Raw genomic sequence first — 22,711 nt, forward strand, 5'->3', positions numbered from 1 at the left:
TTTTATACCTCACGCCTGGATACAAGGGTGCTAGCTAACGATGAGCAAAAGTAGCTACAACACAACACACATTTGATTTGCAGGTTAAAATAATACATAAATGAGGATAAAGAAGTTAATTAAAGGTAACCTCTGAGGCTCATTTCTAGCTTCATATGTTTATTATTTGACTTTATTAGAGCAGCTTTGCATGATTCATAGTTTAAAATAATCTATTTTAAAGCCCCTCAGTTCATCTTCTGTCTGAAATAAGTCAGTTTGGCTCCTCCCCCTGCAACCCAACTGTCTTCTGATTGACTGCCCCCTCATAAAAAGAAGACGGCGCTAGGATGACTATGTAAATTCACCCAAATTTCATCCTCTGAGCCACACAGTTTTTAACTTTGGACATGTTTACCATGTTTAACATGTACAGATACAGTACATACATGTACAGTGTTGTAACAGTGAATATGTGACAGAAACAAGGAAAGGCAAATCCATCCTCTTTTATTATGAACCTTTATTAAAGTGTGAATCAAAGAGCAACCATGCACTGTATTTGTGTATTTGTGTCTCCTGATAAGCTGTAGATGTTTGATGGGTTCAGTTGTGTCTTTGACTGCCCTCTCCTGGGATTGTGTTTTAATAAGACCACATTAAACAGCTTATACTCACAGAAAATTGAACAATAATAGTAGTATAGAGTTCTTAAGTTGTAGTTTTCACTAAAACCACTCACTCACACAGAGCCAAACACTTTGGCTACGCCTTCAAGGCTTCTGTAAATAATACCGGTATTAATCTTACTTTAAAATATGATGATATTATGGTCAAAACTAAACACCGGCCCCTCTGAACATGGATTTGAAAAGAATAAAAAAACAGTTTGGTTCTCTTCACATATTTGGTCTTTTACTACACATCATCCATCAGACCCGGGGCAGATTAGATGTGCTGTAATATTTTCTTTGGTTATACAACAGTCATTAGGTCATGTGGATTGATTTCACCGGTGCCTGCTTGTACATGTTGCCTACTTGCTCGCTGCAGATTGTTCTGTGTCCACAGAGATGATACGGACCACCGATTCCAGCATGTCTCTGCCATTTCTGATGGTTTTTTAATGCAGTACTCTTTGAGTGAAGCTGAACTTCGGGATAATGGATAATACTTGATCCCGGCCAAGTGGGTTTCTTGATTGTGGGGCCTGAGGTTTCATATAAATAGCACTGGAAACTTTCCAGCAAGAATGGAAAAAAGTGGTCAGGGCTCTAGGCAACTGGTTTCATTGTGCCTTATTAACCCTTTAGAGCAAAGAGCCCAGAGTGATCTAAAGGCAGGCAGGATACGAGCGACACTTCTACATCGGTTTCTGATGTGGCCTGGAAAACGTTCTTCTAAATCAGTTGGGAATTGTTTACTCTCTCGTGATGATGCCGACATGATTCGAGGCCTTTAAGCTGCCATGAAACCGGGCCTGTCTAACCTCCAAAGCTACATCAGACTGGGCACGGAGTTACTAAACAAGCTGAATTCCCCCAACCTCCCAGACGCAAGAAATAACTGTGGGGAAGGAGGGAAGAGGAAGGAGGAGAAGTGGGTGGGGAGGAGGAGGGGGGCGACAAATTAAATCCAGTTAAATTGTTTTTCCATAGCCAGTAGGCTTGGCAAAGGACTCACTCACACACACAAGATGTAAGATAAGTTGTAGAAAAGACAAACCAGAAACAGTGCGGCTTCAGATGTAGGAGAATGCCTGGAATTTAACCCAGTTTCCCATGTCCGCCTCACACCGCACCCACTGCCCTGCCCAGCAGCTCAGGATGTCCACATTGACACACGCAAACAGGTGATTCCCCACAGCGAGACATCTGTCCTGCACCAACCCTCCCCTGGTCCATCTTTGATCAGCCCTCTGAGATGTTTGGTACAGTACATCAATAACCCACACAGCCGACCTCCTCCTTCCTCTGGCATTGGGATCACAATGCAGTCACTGCAGAGGAAAGCTGCAGTTCTAGCACAGTTTGAAACACCAAGGCTAGGTAGCTAGCTAGCAGACATATCTGGGTCATGTCTTCCCTCTCAGATAGCTCCCATATCCAGGATGCAGCAGCTCCTCTTCCTCTCCACCGCAATCTCAAATCAGAAGGAAAGGGATGAGAGGGGTATAGCATGGTTGGCCAGGAATAGCCAACCAAAAAAAGTTGGGACAGTACAGAGGCCAGGTGGTGATGCTGAAAGTAGAAATAAGGCCAAGCATCCCTGCTGTTTGCATTAAAATGAGCAGAATCCAACACACAAACACAGAGACGCTTCTTTCTTACACCTTTATAAAAACGACAACAAAACGTACATTCAGATCTGTCGAGTGACAGCAGGACAGCGTCACAATGAGAAACATGAATAAATAGCTGATGTCAGAGTTTGTCCGGTCACACTGATAGTGAGGCGCAGCTGGCCCCTCTCCGCAGGTGTAAAGCACAGGTGAATGGGGCAGTCGCAGAAACTCGATCCTCGTCTTACAATCGACTGCAGCACCCTTTCTAGAGTCATTTCCACTGAGTGGGTCAATAAATTGAGGAACACACTGAGACACAGGTCACATTTTAGCATTTAAAGTCCAACTGAAATCACATCTCCGTCTGCTGTAGTTTAGTCAAAGTGATTTTAAAGTGTAAAGCTATTCTTATTTCTGTTAATGAAGAGACAATAATGATTTGGGGCATCAAAAACACCGTGGCAGCCCCTCAGCCTCTGAGTTAGTTCGTTACCATTCATGTTTCAGTGAAAGCTGAGTCAGTGCAAGCAGGTAATGTTAACAAATGTGCGCCGCTAAATGAGCTACATGATAGACAGATATCTTTATGCTACGTCGCTAAGTTGCTAACAGACAGTAGTTAGCCAAGACTCGGCTGGTTAGCCAAACTAATGTTGTTAGCAATGCACTTTTACCCAGTGGATGTTTGTTAGCTAACTTAGCAAGTCGGCGTGCAGCGTCATGCTTACATGTAGCTGGAGATTTAATGCAGGCTGTTGTTTGAAGCTTTTGTGGGGTGTTGCTGCAGACTGCCGTCTTCTTATTAGTGACGTAGCTTCTGATTCCAGAAAGTGAAGACCATGCAAAAGGCCAGCAGGGGGCGACTCAACTAGCTGCTAAAAAAGCAGTCCATTTGTACAAAAATCAGTGTGGGAAAAATTCATCAGTGATCTCAAATTTAAAAAAAAGAAGGGAAAGTAAATACTGGTGATGTGTTTATGTGCTCCGCTGATATTTTTTGGTCTTCTTTACTAAAACATGATGATCATTTTGCAAATTTACAGCCAGAATTAGGAGAAAGCAGGATCCAGGTGCACATTTAGTTTCAAATTAAGACGGTAAGGCCAAAAAGACTGAGTTTGAGGACTTCACTAACCAATGGCTGACTTCACAGAAGTTCATCTCAAGTCTTTGCATATGAAACGTAAACTTGTCCAGGTAGAAACAACAGTGCCATTTCTTTAACAGAGCAGACGGTGGTAGCAACTTCAGTTTGACCTTAAACAAAATCTGCTACTCAAAAAGGTAAAATAACCTCTTAGACCTCAAAAATTTGACTAGTGTCACAATATAACAAGCTTGGTACATTCTCACTACCATGATGTTCCTGCAGTATAAACTTGGAGCTGAGCTGTGCTTCAGGGTCAGAGTCATGTCTCTAAACAGAGACTAAGTCAGAACAGACAGAGAGAAAGCAAAAGACAAAGAGACAGATGGTGGCAGAAACATGAAAAGATGGAAAGAAAGGGAGCGAGGGGAAAAGGAAAGCTGAGCACATAAAGCTACTGGGCTGCACGGTTTTATGATGTTGCCATCACCCACGCCTCCCCTCACAAATCTAAGAAAACTGTGCAGTGTCATGTGGCCAGACATCATCTTTGCTACATCTAGCCGGTCCTATCTGAGTGTGGAGGAGAGGCCAAGCGGACGATGTCTGAAACAGGCTGAACGAATCCTGCTGATTTCCAAACAGGAAGGACAGTCCAGGATCAGGTGAAAGAGTCGCTGAGGTTTAAGGCCTTCCTGAGGAAACTGGGCTCACCGTCATGTCCCCAGTACGACATCTGCAAGACACGAAACAGCAGTAGTTTAGCCTCTTTTTGTTCATACTCTCTCAGTCATTACACAGTCATTCACATCATTACAAAAGATCAACCAAATGTGGAAAAATCTTCCCATGTGACCCCCACAGGATGAGCTGATCTTTGTTGCATAGCAACTTTAGCTAATGTAATTAAGCCCTGTGAAATTAGACCCTGAAACCATCAACACTATCAGGGTTACAGCACCTTTATGTTTATAGGAGTCAAAATGTAGCGCTTCGGAATTTTCTTAAGCCTTTTTGAGCTCTCAAAACATATTTATTGGGCAGAAAATATCCATGTGAAAGTTCAGGATGAAAAACACATTTAAGCTCTGTTAAGAACTACAATGAAATCAATTTCAGCTTCATATTTATCTCTCTCGCTCATGTCTGAGGTAGGCTTGGTTAGCATACAGACCTCCCACAACTCCTGTTCCAAAGGTGTGTAAGTCTTACTACCACGCTATCCAGCTGCCCTCTCAGACAGGGCATACATGGAACGCCATAACCAAGTGGCTGGCATAGCATACAGAACATCTGTGCTGAGTATGGCCTGGAAGTCCCGAGGTCAAAATGGGAGACGCCCCCAAGGGTGGTGGAGCATGACCGAGCTAAGATCCTGTGGGACTTCCAGATACAGACGGACAAAATGGTGGTGGCTAACCAACCGGACACAGTGGTGGTAGACAAACAGAAGAAGACGGCCGTAGTGATAGATGTAGCGATACCGAATGACAGCAACATCAGAAAGAAGGAACACGAGAAGCTGGAGAAGTACCAAGGGCTCAGAGAAGAGATGGAGAAGATGTGGAGGGTGAAGGTAACAGTGGTCCCAGTGGTAATCGGAGCACTAGGTGCAGTGACTCCCAAACTAGGCGAGTGGCTCCAGCAGATCCCGGGAACAACATCAGAGATCTCTGTCCAGAAGAGCGCAGTCCTGGGAACAGCTAAGATACTGCGCAGGACCCTCAAGCTCCCAGGCCTCTGGTAGAGGACCCGAGCTTGAAGGATAGAAGCTCACAGGTCTTTTTGTTTTCTTTTAATAATATATTTATTATCAGAAAACAGATGAAACATACCTGTGAATATTCCATGAGATTCTTATGATATGCTCATAGTTGGTTTATCCACTAGGAATTTTGTTGGGTGAAGTCTCGTTTTTAGTTATCTTGGCTGGAGCTGAATAAGCAGCTCCAGCCAAGATAACTAAAATCAAGAAATGATGACATCGGGTTTTGATACCTCAAGAAAAATAAAATAAAATAACAATGTAGGGCATAAAAAAGACAATGGTTTAATCCTGAGCTCCATCCTGCTCAGACAGCAGACACATACGGACCTAATCTGCACTGATTATGGTATTTATGGACTGGGACACTCCAAAGATCACAATCTAAAGCCAAAATTGGTACAAAACAAGAATAATCTTTTCTAAAAGATGGAAAATGTAGTTAAAAACAAAACTGATCTATGGTTTGAGTGGGGGACCTATATACTAAAAGCCACTGCAGGGGTGTGGCTTCCTACCACTCTCTCTCTGCTTTCATGTCTGGTCAGATTAAGACTAAAAATCTTACAGATAAATCTTAAAAAACCAACTAACAAAAAAACCCCCAAGACTATATCCACAGCAACATCTTTACGGACTAAAATAAGCTACTCAAACCTAAGCATGGACACTTTTCCCCCCACAGACTTTGGCCTTATTTGTTAATTTCCCATTTTATTCCTGTTAAAATGAAAAGAAGTAAAAATTCCTGGAGGTTTAAAGTGCAGCTTCCATTTTAGGTGAACAGACAAATTCAAAAGTCTGCATCCTATTAAAAGATCTGCACAAAAACGCTGACTGTAGCAATTAAAGCTACATTTAAAGATGCAGTTACGTGTGGTGTGAACATCTCCGACAGTCCTGAGAACAGCTACAGCTGGAAACTCTTCACAGCAGCTGAAACCTTCCTGTACTGATAACTTTCCATTTTGAAATTAGAGCGTTGCAGACAGGAAGGACGAGCAGAGAAGATAATGGAGGGCTGTCGCAAATTATTCGATGGAAGGCGAGCACGGCTCATGTTTAAGTCACGCAAAGCAAACCTCGGGAGCGCCAGTTCTCTCTATAAAACATGCAGCTACAGAGCCAAGCAAGCAAGGCCGCTGTCCTTTTTCCTCTTTCTTCCACCCATCCCTCTCTTTCACTACAGCACACACACTTCCCGAGGTGGTGTGTGTGCACTCTCTCACTCCAAAATCCAAATAACTGTCACCTTATCGAACAAAAATACACTCCCTTTCCTCTCACATTTCCCCCTCATCCCTGGCTTCTGGTCAGACCTTATGTAACAAGGTGCTGAAGCCTCCAAAACTTGGGGATTACACTGCATCCTCCCCTGCTGTGGAGGAGTGAGGAGTGAGGACACTGCATAATAATAACATTGCACCTGCTGATGTTTTGATGGAGGTTTTAAGCCATTAGAAGCTAACAGGAGCCATCAGGCGACTGGATGAGGATCACTCGGGAGTTAAGGAGAAAGAGGAAAAACTTTTTTTTTTTTCCCATACAAGATATGAAAATGCTGATTTAGTCAATAAAAGTCTAAAACTTTGGGATCAGGTTTTCCGCTTCTGGCTCAGGGTGTTTGGCGTGTCATAATCTTCTGCCACCTACTCCAATCGAGAGACGTCAGTAAGGTTCAACTCTACAGATTACTTCTATACCACATATTTCCTCAATAGATTCCACATTTAGTGTCCACTTCATTAGACACACCTTTGTAGTGCAGTGTTGGCCCCTTGTTTGCCTTTAAACCTGCCTTAATTCAACATGACACAGATTCAACAAACTGCTGGAAGCTTTCCTCAGAGATTTTGTCCACATCAACATGACAGCATCACACAGTAGCTCCAGATTTGTCAAATGAACACCCAAAGGTGCTCTACTGGATTTAGATTTGGTGACCTTTGCGACAACTTGAACACAGTGAACTCAGATGATGTGAGCTGCTGGAATGAGCCATCAGAAGATGCTCGGCAACAGCACTCAGGTAGGCTGTGGCATTTAAACAATGCTCAGTTGGTACTAAGCATTGCTGGCATCTCCCACACCATTACACTAGTAGCAACCTGAACCATTGATGGATTCACACTCTCAGGCTAAATTCTAACTCCACCAGCCGGGCCACCGAGTGCCAGACGGTGTGGTCTTCTGCTGCTGTGGCCCATCAGCTTCAAGTTTTGATGTGCTGTACTCTGAGAGATACTCTTCTGCAGTTCAGATCAGCAGTTCCTGAAGCAGACCAGCCCAGCTCAGGTTGCACTTAAGCTGGTCAGCATGCTTAAATGCATTGAGTTGCTGCCATGTGATTGACATTACTTGCTCCAGACCAGCTTATGTGTTCAACTTAAGTTACTATGGTAATGAGAGCCACCTTCGTGACAGTGAAACTGATTTAAGCTTGTGATACCTCGATAACCCATTAATCTCACCTCTCTGGTGTCAGTCATGCTTTTGTCTGAATGCAGCTAACTGCACTGCCACATCTTTGAGCACAAGGATCAGGAAGCATTGCTGCCAGTTCGAGGGCATATCCATTAATGTGCATGTCTGCCGGAGGGTTCACAGAGGGAGAGGAGCTGTGCTGCAGGAGTCTGCAGCCTCAGCAGGGAGAGCAGAGGGGGACACAGAGAGAGCTGACTCAATGCCTCTCCATCTCTGTTCTCCCAGAACTCGTCTGTTTTTGCACTAGTAAACAAATACTCAAGGCAAATAAGAACAACCCCCCAAAACATACCCCCGCCCCACACACACACACACCAAACCACCCCCAACACTGCAATAAGAAGCACAAAATGAGAAACAAACAGGTCTGTCTCTCATGAAGGTTGCTGAGTTTCACCGCAATGTCAACAAAAACAAAGAGATCAGGCACAGATGGAAAAAGGGAGATGTGGAAAACAAGAACAACTGTAACTGCTTCTCACTGCAGATTTAAGGACGCCATATTGCACATGACACCATATACTAATATTATAAATGGGACATAACTATTTTTGGGAGGTGACTGCATTTGTTGACAGTGCAAAAGACAAAAATTCTCTTGCACAGATGCAAAACCGTTTTGTTCTCAGAGTTTCAGCAAATTTAAAAAGGACCTAAAACCAGGCAAGCACAGGAAACACTGTTTAAAGATATAACTCTGTTTCCATAAATGGAGTTAGAAACAGAAGAACAAAAAATACTGCAGTTTAGAAATGCTTTGACTGCTCAGTATAAGTAGTAAAGCATTATATACATACAGATACACCAGATTTCCAGAAGAAAAGATTTTAAATGTTTTTTTCCACTTGAAACTTAATTTTATCTCTTAAACACATTTAGAAATTGATGCTTGCAACACACTCCAAAAAACTCCAAACAACTTTGTGCAGAAACATCAGTGAGTTCTGGGCCCAAGCTCATCCGAGATGGAGTGAGCAACAATGGAAACGTGTCCTGTGGTCACATGAGTTCACGGCTCAGCGTGCACCAGTGCCCGTAGCATGGGGACTTTGCACATATGTGAAGGCACGACGAGGAGGAGGAATTTTAGACAGACATATGCTCCCATCAGGAAATTATCGTCTTTTCCCAGGAACTCCGTGTGTAGGACAATGCCAGGCCTCATTGGAAAAACCTGGCTTCGTAGACATGGAGTCTGTGTGCTTGACTGCAGTCCTGATCTGTCTCCCTTTGAAAATATCCGGCACATCACGAGGAGGAGAATCAGGTTTTAGTTTTTATTGGATTTTCAGAAAGTGTCCCAACTATCCCAGTGGGGTTTGTACCGATCCACTACCTAAAATACTGCAATTTCACTTCCCATAACCGAGTCATGGTCTTTGATGGTCTGTGCAACACAGCAGATTTACTATTATCCAACTAATAACATTAAAGTGATCAAGAAGTCACTAACTAGCAGATGTGAGGCTTAGCAGCCAGCTAGTGCTTACAGCTGTGTTAGCACAGACCTCAAAGTAGCCACATCGCTAACTCTGAGTTTTACAAAAATGCAAACAGGTGAGTTATTAAAAAAACTCCACCTCCTTCCAAATTTCCAAAAGATGACTAATTTTAAAAGCTTGTTTTTAAATTAATTATGTGCCTGAAACAACTCCATCACAGATCTCCATCCTGGGATACTTTCTGGCTCACAATGCATCATCCTCCCGTGCCGTTTCCAACCCCCACCCCCCAAAAAAAAGTCGAGCAGAAAAGACACGCCAGCCCAGACGCTCAGCTCTCCATATGGTCACTAAAAGCTGTTGCAGCAAGTAAAAAGCCATTTTATGAGCTTGATATCCTGTTTGCTGTGACCTTTCCAGGAGAACCGCACACTAAACACAACTACCCACAACCTCGCACACACATAAACAAAGTGACGTGCGTGGACGAGCATGCAGGGTAATTAAGTCGGCCGGCAAGCTGTCCTGTTGTGGCTCTAATGAAGTTTCAGTGGTACCAGCCTTGGCAGACACGTTCCCATATTTACACTTGGTTTGTTTCTTTAATTTCTTGGATCAATTTATGAACTTCCTTCTGCCAAGGCTGGAGGAGCTTTCCAGGTTACATCACTACTCCAAAGTTGTGGAAGCTGCCTCCACAACGGCCAAAAAAACAATAACTGCAGCTCTGAGATGACGACTGTGCAGAAGCAAATACTAAGAGTTAGAATTAGACTAGAAATATCAAAATTTTTTTGTTTAAATTGTTTTTGAATATTGTGTAGAAAGTATGAACAGCAGGTGCGTGCAAGTCTTTTACTTTAGATTAGATTAGATTAGATTAGATAAAACTTTATTAATCCCTCGGGTGGGTTCCTCCAGGAAATTCGGTTTCCAATAGCACAGCACCGACAGAAGTTACAGAATGTGAGCAGAACAGTTTTACAGTCAGAGCCGTGTGCCTGAGATAACCACATCCTCCTTCTATGACATCATATATTTGCAAGAGTAGAAAAACAATGTGAAACTGAGCGGTTAGAGCAGCTTGAAGCCTGAGCTTTTGTCTCATAGGTGCTCTTTGTGCATACACTGATAACAGATAACAGCATAGGGCGTCCCCTTTAAGATGAGCCTTTATTTAGTGGGAAATGATTGACGAATTATAAAGACTAAATTAGACAGACACACCTGAGCGTAACTGTACCTGACTGCATGTGTGTGTGTGCATATTTCCCGCTCACCTCGATGACCTAGGGCTCCCTCTCCGAAGACACGTCCCCCTCTGCCCCACTGCTGGCGTTGGGGTCCTGTCGAGAACGCTGGGCGCCCTTCTCCCTGCCGGACTCTGAGGGGCCCTTGGAGCGTGTCTTCTCTTTCCTCTGCTGCTGCTTTTCCTGCTTTGATAGCTGAGAAAACACAAGAAAGCAAAAAGGCTGGGTCAGAAAGACAACAGGCAGTTTAAAACAGTAGCTAAGCTTTTAGGATCAGAGCTCTCACGGGACACACACATTGTAGTTTTGTAAAATTTACACAAGTGGAAGCATATAAGTAGAAAATTAAATAGGCCCTAAGACTGATCCTTGTGGTACACCACAGGTAATGTGAGCCGTAGATGATGTAATCAAAAAGAATCCTTCCAAATATTCCTGAATCCAGATCCAGATTTCGATCGAGTCTGGCTCCTAAGAATAATATTTTCATGCAAGTCTGGCCATAAGCTTTTTTTTCCCCAACTGCTAACAAGCAGACAAAGAACCCGGTCACATAACATCCTAGACAGAGGATAGTTAGAATAAGTAATAATAATTTATGGATTCTTATTTCTAAAACTGTAACATTTTCCCTTTTCCTACTCTGCGACTGAAACCTGATTCATCTGGGCCTCCTGGTGGCTCTGTGGTCCCACCATGAACATGCTGCATCATGACTTGCAGATCATGACCTTTGCAGTATGCTCAGTATTCACCCAAAGGTCCTGACATGCATGACAATTACAACAATTAATTAAACAAAGAAAAAGAGGCCCGGGCCAGCACTCCACATTTGTGATACATGACTACTTCTATTCTCTCGGCATTCAGAGCTATTCCAAGCTGTCATATGATCCCCTCAATGAGTCTATTGTTGTGACTGCACGCACTCCCTCTTTTCAAAATAGCCCTTCATGCTGCCACTCAGCACAACTAGTCAGACAACTCTACTAATCAAAAACCACTCCTCACTCGTCTTCACGGTTCATAAACATCACTCCACAGTGATGATGAAGTAGGTATGCTACCTGACATCCAAAATAGTCTGGAAACACAGATGGTAAAACTTTTATGGTTGTAGGGGAAATATTTATGAACTACATGTCATCTTAAAAATCCAAAGCATTGCATAAGACATTACATTATTCAACGAGTACAAAAAAGACTGTTATTCCCAGCTGAACCCATTAACATGCTGTGGTAAGAAACTAGGCCTGCTGTTGTCTTTGTTGATGATATCGGTCAGATCAGTGAGTATTTGGAAAGTGACACCATTTTGCTAATTATGCCTCCAGTTGCTGCTTGTTTGTGGGTCTCTCTGCATCCAGTTAATAACTGAACAGCATGCTCTATTGGTGGTTAACTTGGCCATCAAAGAATATCCCATTTCTTTGCCTTAGAAATCTCTCAGGTTCCTTTTACAGTTTGCTTTGGGTCATTATCCACTGGCACTGGGAAGCTCGGTCTAATCAGTTCTGCAGCAGTTGGCTGAATCTGAGCAGAGAGTGCAGCCCTGCACACTCCAAAATCCATCCTGCTGCCTCCATCAGCACTCACGTCATCAATAAAAGCAAATGACATGGTTCCACACGCGCATGCAATAATGTGACCTCCACCGTGTTCGACAGATGATGTGGTATGCTTTAGATCAGGAGCTGTTCCTCTTTCTTCTCCATACTTGTCATTCTTTCACAAGTTAATCTTTGTTTCATCTTTCCAAAGAATTATTTTTTCCAGAACAGCGGTCCCCAACTTTTTTTGCGCTACAGACCGGTTTATGTCTGACAATATTTTCACGGACTGGCCTTTAAGGTGTCGCGGATAAATACAACAAGATAAAACCAGTACCGGTACCAAAAAAGGGAAGATTTATTCATAACACACGGGAAAAGACCCAGGGAAACCAAGTTACAGATAAAAACGATAAAAACCCTGAAAACCATCAATTTCACATCCGAGCCTCAACTCTCGCGGCCCGGTACCAAATGACTCACAGACCAGTACCGGTCCGTGGCCTGGGAGTTGGGGACAGCTGGTCTAGAATGTACAAATCTAATCAAGCCTCCCCATTCTTCCTGTGTAGCCAGCGGTTTGCATCTAGCTGTAAACGACTGGTTTCCTCTGCATTTCAATTCTATTGATTGTAGACTCTGAAAGAGATGCGTCTACCTCCTCGAGAGTGTTCTTGACTTGGTTAGATGTTGTTTTTCTTAACCGTGAAAATCGTTCTGTCATCATATACTTTTGTAGTCTTCTGTGGTCCTTCAGGCCTTTTGTGATTGCTGAGCTGATTGGTGCATTTCATCTTTGTAAGAATGTTAATTTTTAACACTGCTGATGTGTTTGCTCTCTCTAATAGGTGCATTTTGTCCTTCAGCCTGATTGTTTCCTTCTCTTGCATCTCCATCTCTTTGGACCTCACATTCAGAGTTCCAGTGAACTGTTACCAAATATAAGTTCACCACTTGGAATGAACTCCTCACATGTCCATAGCACTGGTTGTAGGTCAACTCAATTGCTTTTAAACCTCTGAAAATGGCGTCTATGTACATTTTTTTTTTAAAATTCTAAACAGTTAATGCAATACTTTTGTTAATCCCCTTGAATTAAAGCTGCACTTCAGTCACATCTTGATTGTTTGATATAACACCGTGGTAGTGCACAAAGATTTCTGTTTATAACTCCAACGCTAAAGCTACGTCCAAACCCAAAACTCTGATCTCCAACCCAATGAAAGCTTAGCATGATCAAACATTATGTAACTCCTGTGAATGTTGGGTTTCAGCCCACAGCCTAAATCAAAATGCACCAACAGTAAGGTGAACAAACAGAAAAACTCTGGAGCCCTCTGCCATCGGGCTGCAGCCTCCAGCTTCCCAAAGAGAACATCCAAAACTGGATGATTTTCATTGCTCTGGATAACTCTATTGTTTGCTGGCCGCTTGACCCTGTGGTGGACTAAATCCCTGATTCATGGAAAGAAAGGAACAGTGTCTGCTGGCTGTTGCTTCATTTCCCACCCCGTGCCAAGCGTAGCCTATTGGCTGGCCTTTTATCCCTCATGTTCAGTCTTGGCTTTGGTTCCTCAGCCCCCACAGCAAAACATCCCAAACAGACAAGATTAAAATTCTGAGGACTGCTTAATATCCCTCCCTTTGGGTAAGCAAGCCAAGTCCACCAAGGGGAGAGCAGCCAAAGCCGGCCTGCAGCCAAGGCATAAGGATGCTAACTGGGCTCCACAGAAGTGAGCAGAATTCAGGAAGGCTGCACGAAGCTCGTTCTGGTGGCAGAAGGAGCTGAGAAACATCCTGTCGCTGCAGGAAACCGTCCACTTTTGAACTGATTTATATCTCCATTACTTGACTCTTATTCATTCATAAACCAGCAGTTAAATGCACAAAATAAATAAATGAAAGATTTTCATGACTCGTTCACAGAATCACTGCAGAGAAAATCAAGTAAATCCAAAGTTGAACAAATCACGAATGAGACCATGATCGTGTAGCTTGATCCAGCCTTTAAAAAAATAATGAAAACGTGCATTTGCTTGAACTTTAATTAGTGAAATAAATAAATAAATGCGAGCTAAACTAAACCACCCTGATGTGGAGTGAACCTGGACTTTTCTTCAAAATAATAATTTGATCTCAGTTATCGAACACAAAATTGTGACTGAAATTAAAATCTGATTAACTGATCAATCCACAAAGTTTTTGCTTCAATTAAAAAATGAAAGAAAGCGAAAATGCATCAATGATACAAAACGGACTTGCAAAGAAAAGATAAATATTAGTTACAGCTGCATAAATCATCTGCTGCAGTGTTAATTGGTTTTATAAAAATAGCTTGCTTTAAAAAAAAGGGACATTTTGCAAAAACGGGCAGGAGGAAGATGAAGATTTACAGATGTAGCAGGATTTTGGGATAAATTTATGAAGTACATCTCTGTTTACAGTTCAGATTTTCACAGCCATCCTGTAACGGTGTTTGTTTTCTTAACAAACGATGTGGCGAGAAAACACTTAAAGGCAAAGAATTAATTAAATACAAAGTCACTGAAGAAGCACTGGGCTGTGGTAAAGGATGTTCTTAAGAATAAAGATCAGTTTATATTTTGAGGGGACACTTTGAGTGAAGGTGAAAATTGGGTCTAAATGAATGAAGAATAAAGCTAAAAGAAGTTTGTTTTGTGTGTTTTAAACAAATGGAAAATCTTGGATTGGCTCAGGAACCTTTCCTTCATTTTAGTTTATTTAAAAAGGTAAAATAATAAGAAAAAAAATAAGAAAATGAAGCTTCAAAACTGTTAATTTAATTCAGTTCTGGTGCTTTCAGTCCCCTGGAGCTGGTCCTCTGTACTCATATCAAGACTTCTCAGAAGCTAAAATGAATCACCTGCTAATGTACTTTTCATCCAGCACCACACTGATGTCGCTTTCCCTAAAAGCACTGAGCATGAAAACCTGTCAAAGCTCCCTGCATGCAATCAAAATGATATACTAACCCTTTCAGATCACAGCGCACACTTTCAGAATAAAACCATCCCTTTAGAAAGGAGGCATCCTGGTTTGACTCTGGTTTCCTGGAGCAAACAGTCACAGCCTGGACAGGTACAGCAGAGGGAGAGCGCGAGCATGTGGGCCAATGGTGCCAATCATCTCAAACCCACACATAACACCCCGTCTCTCTCTGTCTCACACACACACACACACACACACACACACACACACACACACACACACACACACACAACCGCACACGCACACACTACTAAAACAAATGGGGGACTTTTCAGCTCCTTCACGGAGGCGATAGTGATAGTGAGATATCAGTGAATCAGTGCGGCTCCATGGGGGTGACACACGTTAATCATGGCTGCTGTCTGAGAGCTTAAAGTTTCATTTTCTGCTTTCCCAAATCTAGATTGTTTTTCTTGAGTCCTTAATTTGGGATTTGGGATCCTGGAATTCTGCATCCAATCCCCAGCATCCTAAAAAGCAAACTTAACACCCAGCCTAAAAAGCACTAGCTTTGCAAGTGAAACAAACCACGAGCACATCAGCATAACGACAGGGGCGCATCTTACATGAAGGGCTACAGCCAGCAAGTTAGCAGTAACTGAACTTTCAAAATAAAAGTGTGGGGCCTGTTCAATGGTAGATCAGTCACACGGGTGTCTCATATGGATGAAAATATAAAAAATAAGTAAATATTTATTTGTTTAACAAATGCAGGCTAATTTAGTATGTTTTACTTTTCTAAAATTTTACTTTATTTTGCTGAATTTTTATTGCATTTGTGGAAAAAAGTCGATGAAAGTAAAAATTGTGAGTTATAAAACCAAAACGATCAGCTGGGTAATGATCTGTGAGTTTGTAACTTTGAGTGAGATGATAGGTTTTTCCACACGCAGACGTATCCACAAGACACACTACTTTGTGTATTATACTTCTGATATTCATTTTACTGGCTGGATTTATAGATGTTATTGGATATAATTTTTATATTGTTTTCTTTCCTCGAGTTTCACTTTGCTTAAATTCGAAGCATTTGTGGATTTCAGTTTAGCCATTAAAAATAACCTCTTTGTGACTCTTTCAAACTCAGATCTGAGGATGCATGACTTTATACATCTTAGATTTAATTTCAGTCAGTCAAATATGGAACAGTATTCGTATAGATTACACAACATCAAGCAAAATAAAGGAAAAATAAAACTTCAAGAAACCTGAAGGGTATAAATAATGGATGCTTCTTATTTCACTCATTAAAAAAAAAAAAAAAAAAAAAAAAAAAAAAAAAATTTGTAGCATAAGAATCAAGAGTCTGTACGTGAGAGGAGAGCAAACACCGCCACCTGGTGGTACAATAGAAATTAACTCCTTCACACTGTGACAAATTAGGGAGCTCCTCCCTGCTGACCCTCTCAGAATCAGCTGATTTTTTTTTTTGTGCAGCGACTATTTGGAGTGTGACTATGTTCAAAAAAATGTTGCATGCCTTCATTAGATGCACCAGAGTTACAGGCCCTCAAAGTACAGAGAGATGTGAGTGTGTCGAAAATTGGTGCTTTCTTAGTCACCTTATTTTTTATTTTTTTATGTAAGTACAGGGAGACATCCATGTGAAATTTTGATTTCCTCTGAGCATCATTGTCATGGGATGCATCCTAGTTTCAATAAACTGCAGCAATTTCATGTCTTTAATGTAGAGCAACAGAAACAAGCATTGATACTGGAGCTTTTTCTGATCATTCACTGGAGAAAACTTGCATGCAAAAAACACTTTGGGCAAACTTTGAAAAGTCATCTGACAAAGTGGGAGAGTTGCTGCTCAGTACAAGTAACAGCATATGAAAGGTCTCCTTGTTATCTAACTCATATACAAACATGACAGGTGATCGGTAAAAGGTACACTCCTGCAGGCACTGCACATTGGAGTTAAGGCAGCGGCCAGTGGTATCTGAGGTATTAAGATGAGTCTTTAAAGCCTCGTGCTGAGTGATGTACCTGTTTGGGGTCTGTGGGTCCAGTCGGTGATGTCAGTTCGATGGTGACGGGTCCGTCGTTTTGAATGTGGACCTGCATGCGAGCCCCAAACTTCCCATCTACAATGATAAAACCAGGAAGACAAATGAATAGACATTACAGTTTACAGGCATCAGCACTCGATGTTTCACGATGTGACGTGGAGCTTTGAGACATTGGGGACAAAGGCGACGGAGAGGTGCGAGGACAGGAAGTTTCTCAAATGTTCTCCTTTCTTCCACCAGGTCCACGAGATTAATGACACCATCTGCACAATGAAGCCGTTGGGCCGCGGTGGAAAAAGCGCTGCATCATCGCATTTTCTCTCTGGAGGGGGAGGCGGAAGGCTTCCTAATTAAGAAGCCCTACGCCTCCCTCGCTGGGACAAGGTGTTCTCCTCACCTGCTCCCCGGTGGGCTGACCCAGTTCACCGCCACCGTCATTGCCAGCGCGTCACCACGCCGATGATCCACCGCCTAAACTGCTGTAACCTTACACCGAGATGGGAATACGGGCAATTAAATAGCAGGGAGCAGGATCACTAGTCCAGGCCCATAGGTGTGTGGCAATAACTGTGACCTTTGACCTTTTGTTTCCAATTAGCTTTGTATCAGGTAACAGGCATTTTTCAGCCATGCCGTCCTGCAGCCTCCTGGGACTCTATTAAGACTGGTCTCTGAAAAGACCGCCAACAGACTGTGGCTATTTTTTTAATTAAAATAATCCATCTTAGCTAGAAACAGCAGCTATCAGCTCAATATCAATATCCAGACCTAAACTCCAGCAGGGGGCAAAAATCAGAGGACTTTAAAGTGGGGCAGTGAAGATGATGAAGGGCTGGATTTACAGAGAGGGCAGATTAGCGTTGAGGATGAAATAGCAATGTGCTAATTAGGGTGCAGCTAGCACATTTCATTAATGACCAGCTTTTTAACTAAAGCAGCACAAATTAGCAGCTCCACAACAAGCAGGCCTGACGAGGGAGCGGGTAACCCGCTAACCAAAATATCAGCGTGTAGGTTTCACGCAGCCGTTTTTCCTCACACACAGCATGACAATTCAGATTAAAGGTAACCAGCTGATGGGTATGATATGTTTTTTACTCTTCTGCTGGGAATTACTGGGAACTGTGTGATCTCTGGATGAATCTGACACTCGGGTGGAGCAGAGGGTTCATCGAGATGAAGCATGCTTTATAACAAACCTGAAATCCAGAAAGGATGTCCAGAAAATACCCGCAACCATCGGTGCTACCCCTCAGCCTGCTTGCAGACACACCTATGGCATCAATTTCAAAGTCCTACATCATGTGTTAATGAAGTGTTACTGTTACTGAGCCACCTGCGTAAACATGAGCACAGCTTTTTTTCTTCTTGCTGCATGCATGCATGCATGTCTTGTGATATTATGGATGTTTAGAAATAGTCGATTAGACGATTAAACATCATTATTGAGCACCACAAGTCAGTTAAAGTAATTCTTCTTCACTTTTTATGAACGTACATTACTGGTCACCAGCTCGTCTTTTAATTTAACAACACTATCCGCCAACATCTGTAGCACCCGCAGACACCTGAGACCCGCTCTCTGTGATAGGAAGTTGTAAAAAAGCGAGGTGGAAAGTCGGGCAGACGACAGCTGCATAAACCAGTGCAGGTCTGCAGAAATTTAAAGTAGAAAATGGACTGGTGCTTGTTCGATTTATCAGAGAAAACTAACGTTTGATTTAACCATTTGACCAAAGAAGCACGTGGATGCTACGGATCCTAGCACTGCTAATGTTAGCACACGCAGCAATCCAACTGCAGTCTGAGTGTTTGCAATGTTAACATCAGCAAAAAGAGATGCACATCTCAGCGGCATCTGAGAATAACTGGATTATCAAAGAATATTATTCAGTTTCATTCATTCTCTTAAATAACCACATTCTCTTAAATAACCACATTCAGTAATGTATATACCTTTACATATTGTACATATATTTATTACTTTTTAGATTAGCCATTTTTATATTTTGCTTGTTTTACATTATTGTATTTTGCACAACTCTGTTGCTTGTGAAGCTCGCACACAAGAATTTCACTCACATGTACTGTACCAGTGTACCTGCGCATGTGATGTGACAATAAAAGTGATTTGATTTGATTTGATGTTCATATGGACAGAGTTTCTTACTTTTGGACTAGTAAACTGGTCACCAGTAACAGAACTACTTGTGAAGTTGGAGGAATTTATTTAAAGTTAATGTTAAATATTGTAAGATTCAACCTAGGGATGTAGTCAACTAGTCAGCAAACACACTGAAAGCATTTAAAACTGAACCCAGCCTAAGCACGAGGCTAAACATGCCTGTTTAACAGCTAACGTTAGCAGTGCTAACTTTAACCTTCACTCTCTGCAGGCTGGTGTCCACACGCCTCTCACACAGCCACTCATTTCCTACTTCAAAGTTTTGCAGTGGTTCATGGTTCATGTCTGACCCTTCACATCTTACCATACCAGAGAGGAAGAGGCTCTGCTGGTCGTTAGAGTCGCAGCTTTTGCCAACTGCTGACACACATCGATAAAGTAGGAAAAATCTGTTTAACCGACTAACAAAGCAGCGATCTTAGACCTGATTAGTCGCACACGTCTAACATTAATCTGACTCGCTTCACATCTGAGTCCCATTAACAGCTGCTTTTAATAAAGATTTTAATCTTAAACTGCTACTGCAGTTTAAAGAGTCAAACTGGTGTCCACAGCTTTCAGTCACAGTGTTTTATAGTCAAAAAGAAGGCTTTGCTGACGTGGCCCTACGCCTCTGTTTGACCCACCTTTAATGAGCTCCGGTTTGTAGGTGCTCCTCATGTTCTCCAGGATGCTGTCGTAGAAGGGCTGAGCGAGTTCTGCGGGCATGGCCGAGTGGAAGTCCGGCTTGTTGCCCTTCAGGATGCACTGCAGGGTGAACTGGCTCACACACAGAACCTCAAAGTCTCGCTCCATGACACTTTTGCTCCACGCTCGGCCGTGCTCGTCCTCGAACAGCCTCAGGTTCAGGATCTTACGCACCCTGAAAACACAAAGATGAGAACAAGACAGTAAGCAGCCTCTCTGTCCGTCTGCACAGAGCGATTACACTTTTGTATTTTATATTAATCTTTGTTTTTATTTATTTGACACTTTCTTTTTTCAATTCAGTCAACAGTGACAATAGCTGTTTCAATAATTAATGACCTCATCGCTGCTAATGTTAATGTTATAGGCTCCATTCACTCGTGAGAGTGAGCAACCTCTTACAGACAGATCTGAGTGCATCAAGCACATAAACTGCTTTTGCCTCACGTTCTGATGTTTACGGATCAGAATTATTGAAGACATTTAATTTTTGCGTAAATGTTTTATTATTTTGACTGTGTGCTTTTAGTTTATTTAGATTTCCCTTCTTTTTATGATGAAATTACAGTGTTTGAGATCTCAGGGTGTACTTTCTGGTTTCTGCACTCACATGTACTCAGCATCCCTCTGCGTGTCCTCCACAGATATGCCCAGCAGCACACACAGTCCACGTCCGATCGAGCTGATCTGCTCCTCGCCCACTGCAAGAAAGCACAACAAAATGAACACTGGCACAGAGATATCGGGCAACGCCATGCCCACAGAGATCACAACTAACTTGAAGAAATCAGACAAAGGAGATTTTATGTTTTTACATCCTCAAAATTTGTTCATTTTCAGGTTTCTATAAAAGCATTACAGGCAGCTTTGGACATGTGTGGATATTTGCAACTGCAGTGAATTTGTTTTTCATACTTGAAACTGATTTAAACCTAGCGGTAAACGTGCTCTACTTGACCGTCTGAGGGTCACTTTGGGCTTCTGTGCACTGAAGCAGCGAAATTATACCAACGCATGTCTCAGAATCCATTCAATGTAATCTCTCACACAGATTTATGCCCTAGAGAAGATATGTGCAAACATCAATTCTTGCCATTATTCAAACTGTAGAAACCATCAAATTCGGGTCTTTAATATTCGTTTCTTCAGCTTTTTGTTCATTTTACTTATTTTTTTACATGACAAAATGAGCCATGTCAGAGATGTCAGCATCTGAACAGAGACTCACACCAGCAGCCTGTTTCTTACTGGCCAGCTGCTCTAACCTAATTTTGAGTAGGAGTGAGCAGTGTGTACAGCATTAGAAATAAGTGCATCATGGAGACAGTTCAGGTCGAGTACTTGAGATGGACTGAGCATGTGCAGAAGAGGCATGGTGTATATACTGGACAAAGGATGTTGAAGATGGAGCTGCCAGGCAGGAAGAAGAGAGGAAGACCACAGAGAAGATTCATGGATGTAGTGAAGGAGGACGTACAGAGGGTTGGTGTGACAGATACTAGGGTAGGATCAAATGATGATCCACTGTAGAGAGCTCTAGAGGACGTCATGTTTCCCACACAATAAACATGAAGATGAATTTGACTGAGTTTCTTTATTGCGATAGATTGTGAGAATTGTGACTTTTCAAGCATTTTTAGGAGAAAAATAAAATCTGACCGGTTAAATCAGCACTGTAGACATTTTTAAACGCACTTTCTTAGCGTGAGAAAATAATATAGACTGAGACTGAGAAATAAAATGTAACCACGCATATATGAGCGTGTTTTTGTAAACTGTTTGCCCTCCAGCTGTTGTTACTGTTGCACACCGGCAGCTAGCAGAGGCTGACAGGTGGCCGGCTGTCGGAGAACAGTCGCCAGCCGTGACGTCTGTCGCTCAGCCGTCAGCCCCGCAGACATACAGAGGACATGTTCACTGCTATCACCCCCCTCTGAGCTCCAGCAGCGGCTGACAGCTGGAGAGACAACAGCTCTGCTGCATTCATTCTGCATTCACTCTGCTGGCTAATGCTAACCCTGCTAGCTTAGCTAAGGCGACGCGTCAGCGACGGAAACGAGCGGAAACTGTGAGCAGGCTCGAGTTTAAATACATTCTCAAAATGCAGCAGCCGCGCTCAGGTTAAAGCTTACCTGTCACACTCGCCTTCGTGACCCTCTGAATGATAGCTTTCATTGTTGTGGTTGTGTTGGGGAGCAGCACGCTGTCACAACTTCCGGGAATCAACAGAGCGCACGGCACGATGTCTCCCCCTGGTGGTTGAAACCGGTAACACGGGTCCTGAGATTCAAGCGTAAAGGGGAATTTATTAAAGCCCAGGAATTTATTAAAGCCCACGCGAGACTTTTACAGCTGACAGTTTTTACTGCGAGCTGTCAGAGTGGATAAAGCAGGAGTGAAATTAATAAAACCTTAGTTACGTTAAGTGTCCCAGAAAACCGTGAAGGTGAACCTGCATGCACACATGATGCACCTAAGGGGAGTACAGCCTACTTTAATAGACAGATAGATACTTTATTGATCCCACAAGGTTAAACTTTTGTGTTACAGCAGCATGATAAAGAATAAAATCGTACAGTCTACAATACACAACAAATAAACAACAAAGTAAGAGGTTTATACTATGAGACTGTTGTAAATAAATTCTTGCAGTGTGATAAAAAAACAACAACAAAAAATGTAGTTAAAAACAATGAAGAAGAAGTGCAAATTGGATTAATAAATAATATGTATAACTAAAAAAAAACAGCAGCATGAAGGTATAATACAAAAACATGCTTCAATCTGTAGGAAAGATTTCCTAAAGTGTTCTTTATGGCAGTGAGGTTGAATCAGTCTGAGGGAGAAGGAGCTCTGCTGCTTCAGCACTGTGGCGTGGAGTGGGTGGGAAAATCTGAACATTTCCACTGGTCACAATTTTTAGCCTGACTCATGTTTCATCCTTTATTCTGCACCCTCATATAGATGTCATCACATC

General features: G+C 42.4%; 1 protein-coding gene across 1 annotated transcript; it reads right to left on the bottom strand.

Annotated features, from left to right (window-relative positions):
- Positions 1 to 521: 521 nt before the first annotated feature.
- Positions 522 to 21,960, bottom strand: dtd1 (D-aminoacyl-tRNA deacylase 1). Its single transcript, XM_063477019.1, has 6 exons — positions 21,867 to 21,960; positions 20,345 to 20,435; positions 19,674 to 19,909; positions 16,840 to 16,937; positions 10,322 to 10,486; positions 522 to 4,086 (listed from the first exon to the last, which is right to left on the bottom strand). The coding sequence occupies exons 1-5, from the start codon at positions 21,907 to 21,909 to the stop codon at positions 10,331 to 10,333; spliced, it is 624 nt and encodes a 207-aa protein (XP_063333089.1). The 5' UTR covers positions 21,910 to 21,960; the 3' UTR covers positions 522 to 4,086; positions 10,322 to 10,330.
- Positions 21,961 to 22,711: the final 751 nt, after the last annotated feature.

Source organism: Pelmatolapia mariae, linkage group LG6, assembly GCF_036321145.2.
Source record: "Pelmatolapia mariae isolate MD_Pm_ZW linkage group LG6, Pm_UMD_F_2, whole genome shotgun sequence".
NCBI classification, from domain to species: Eukaryota; Metazoa; Chordata; class Actinopteri; order Cichliformes; family Cichlidae; genus Pelmatolapia; species Pelmatolapia mariae.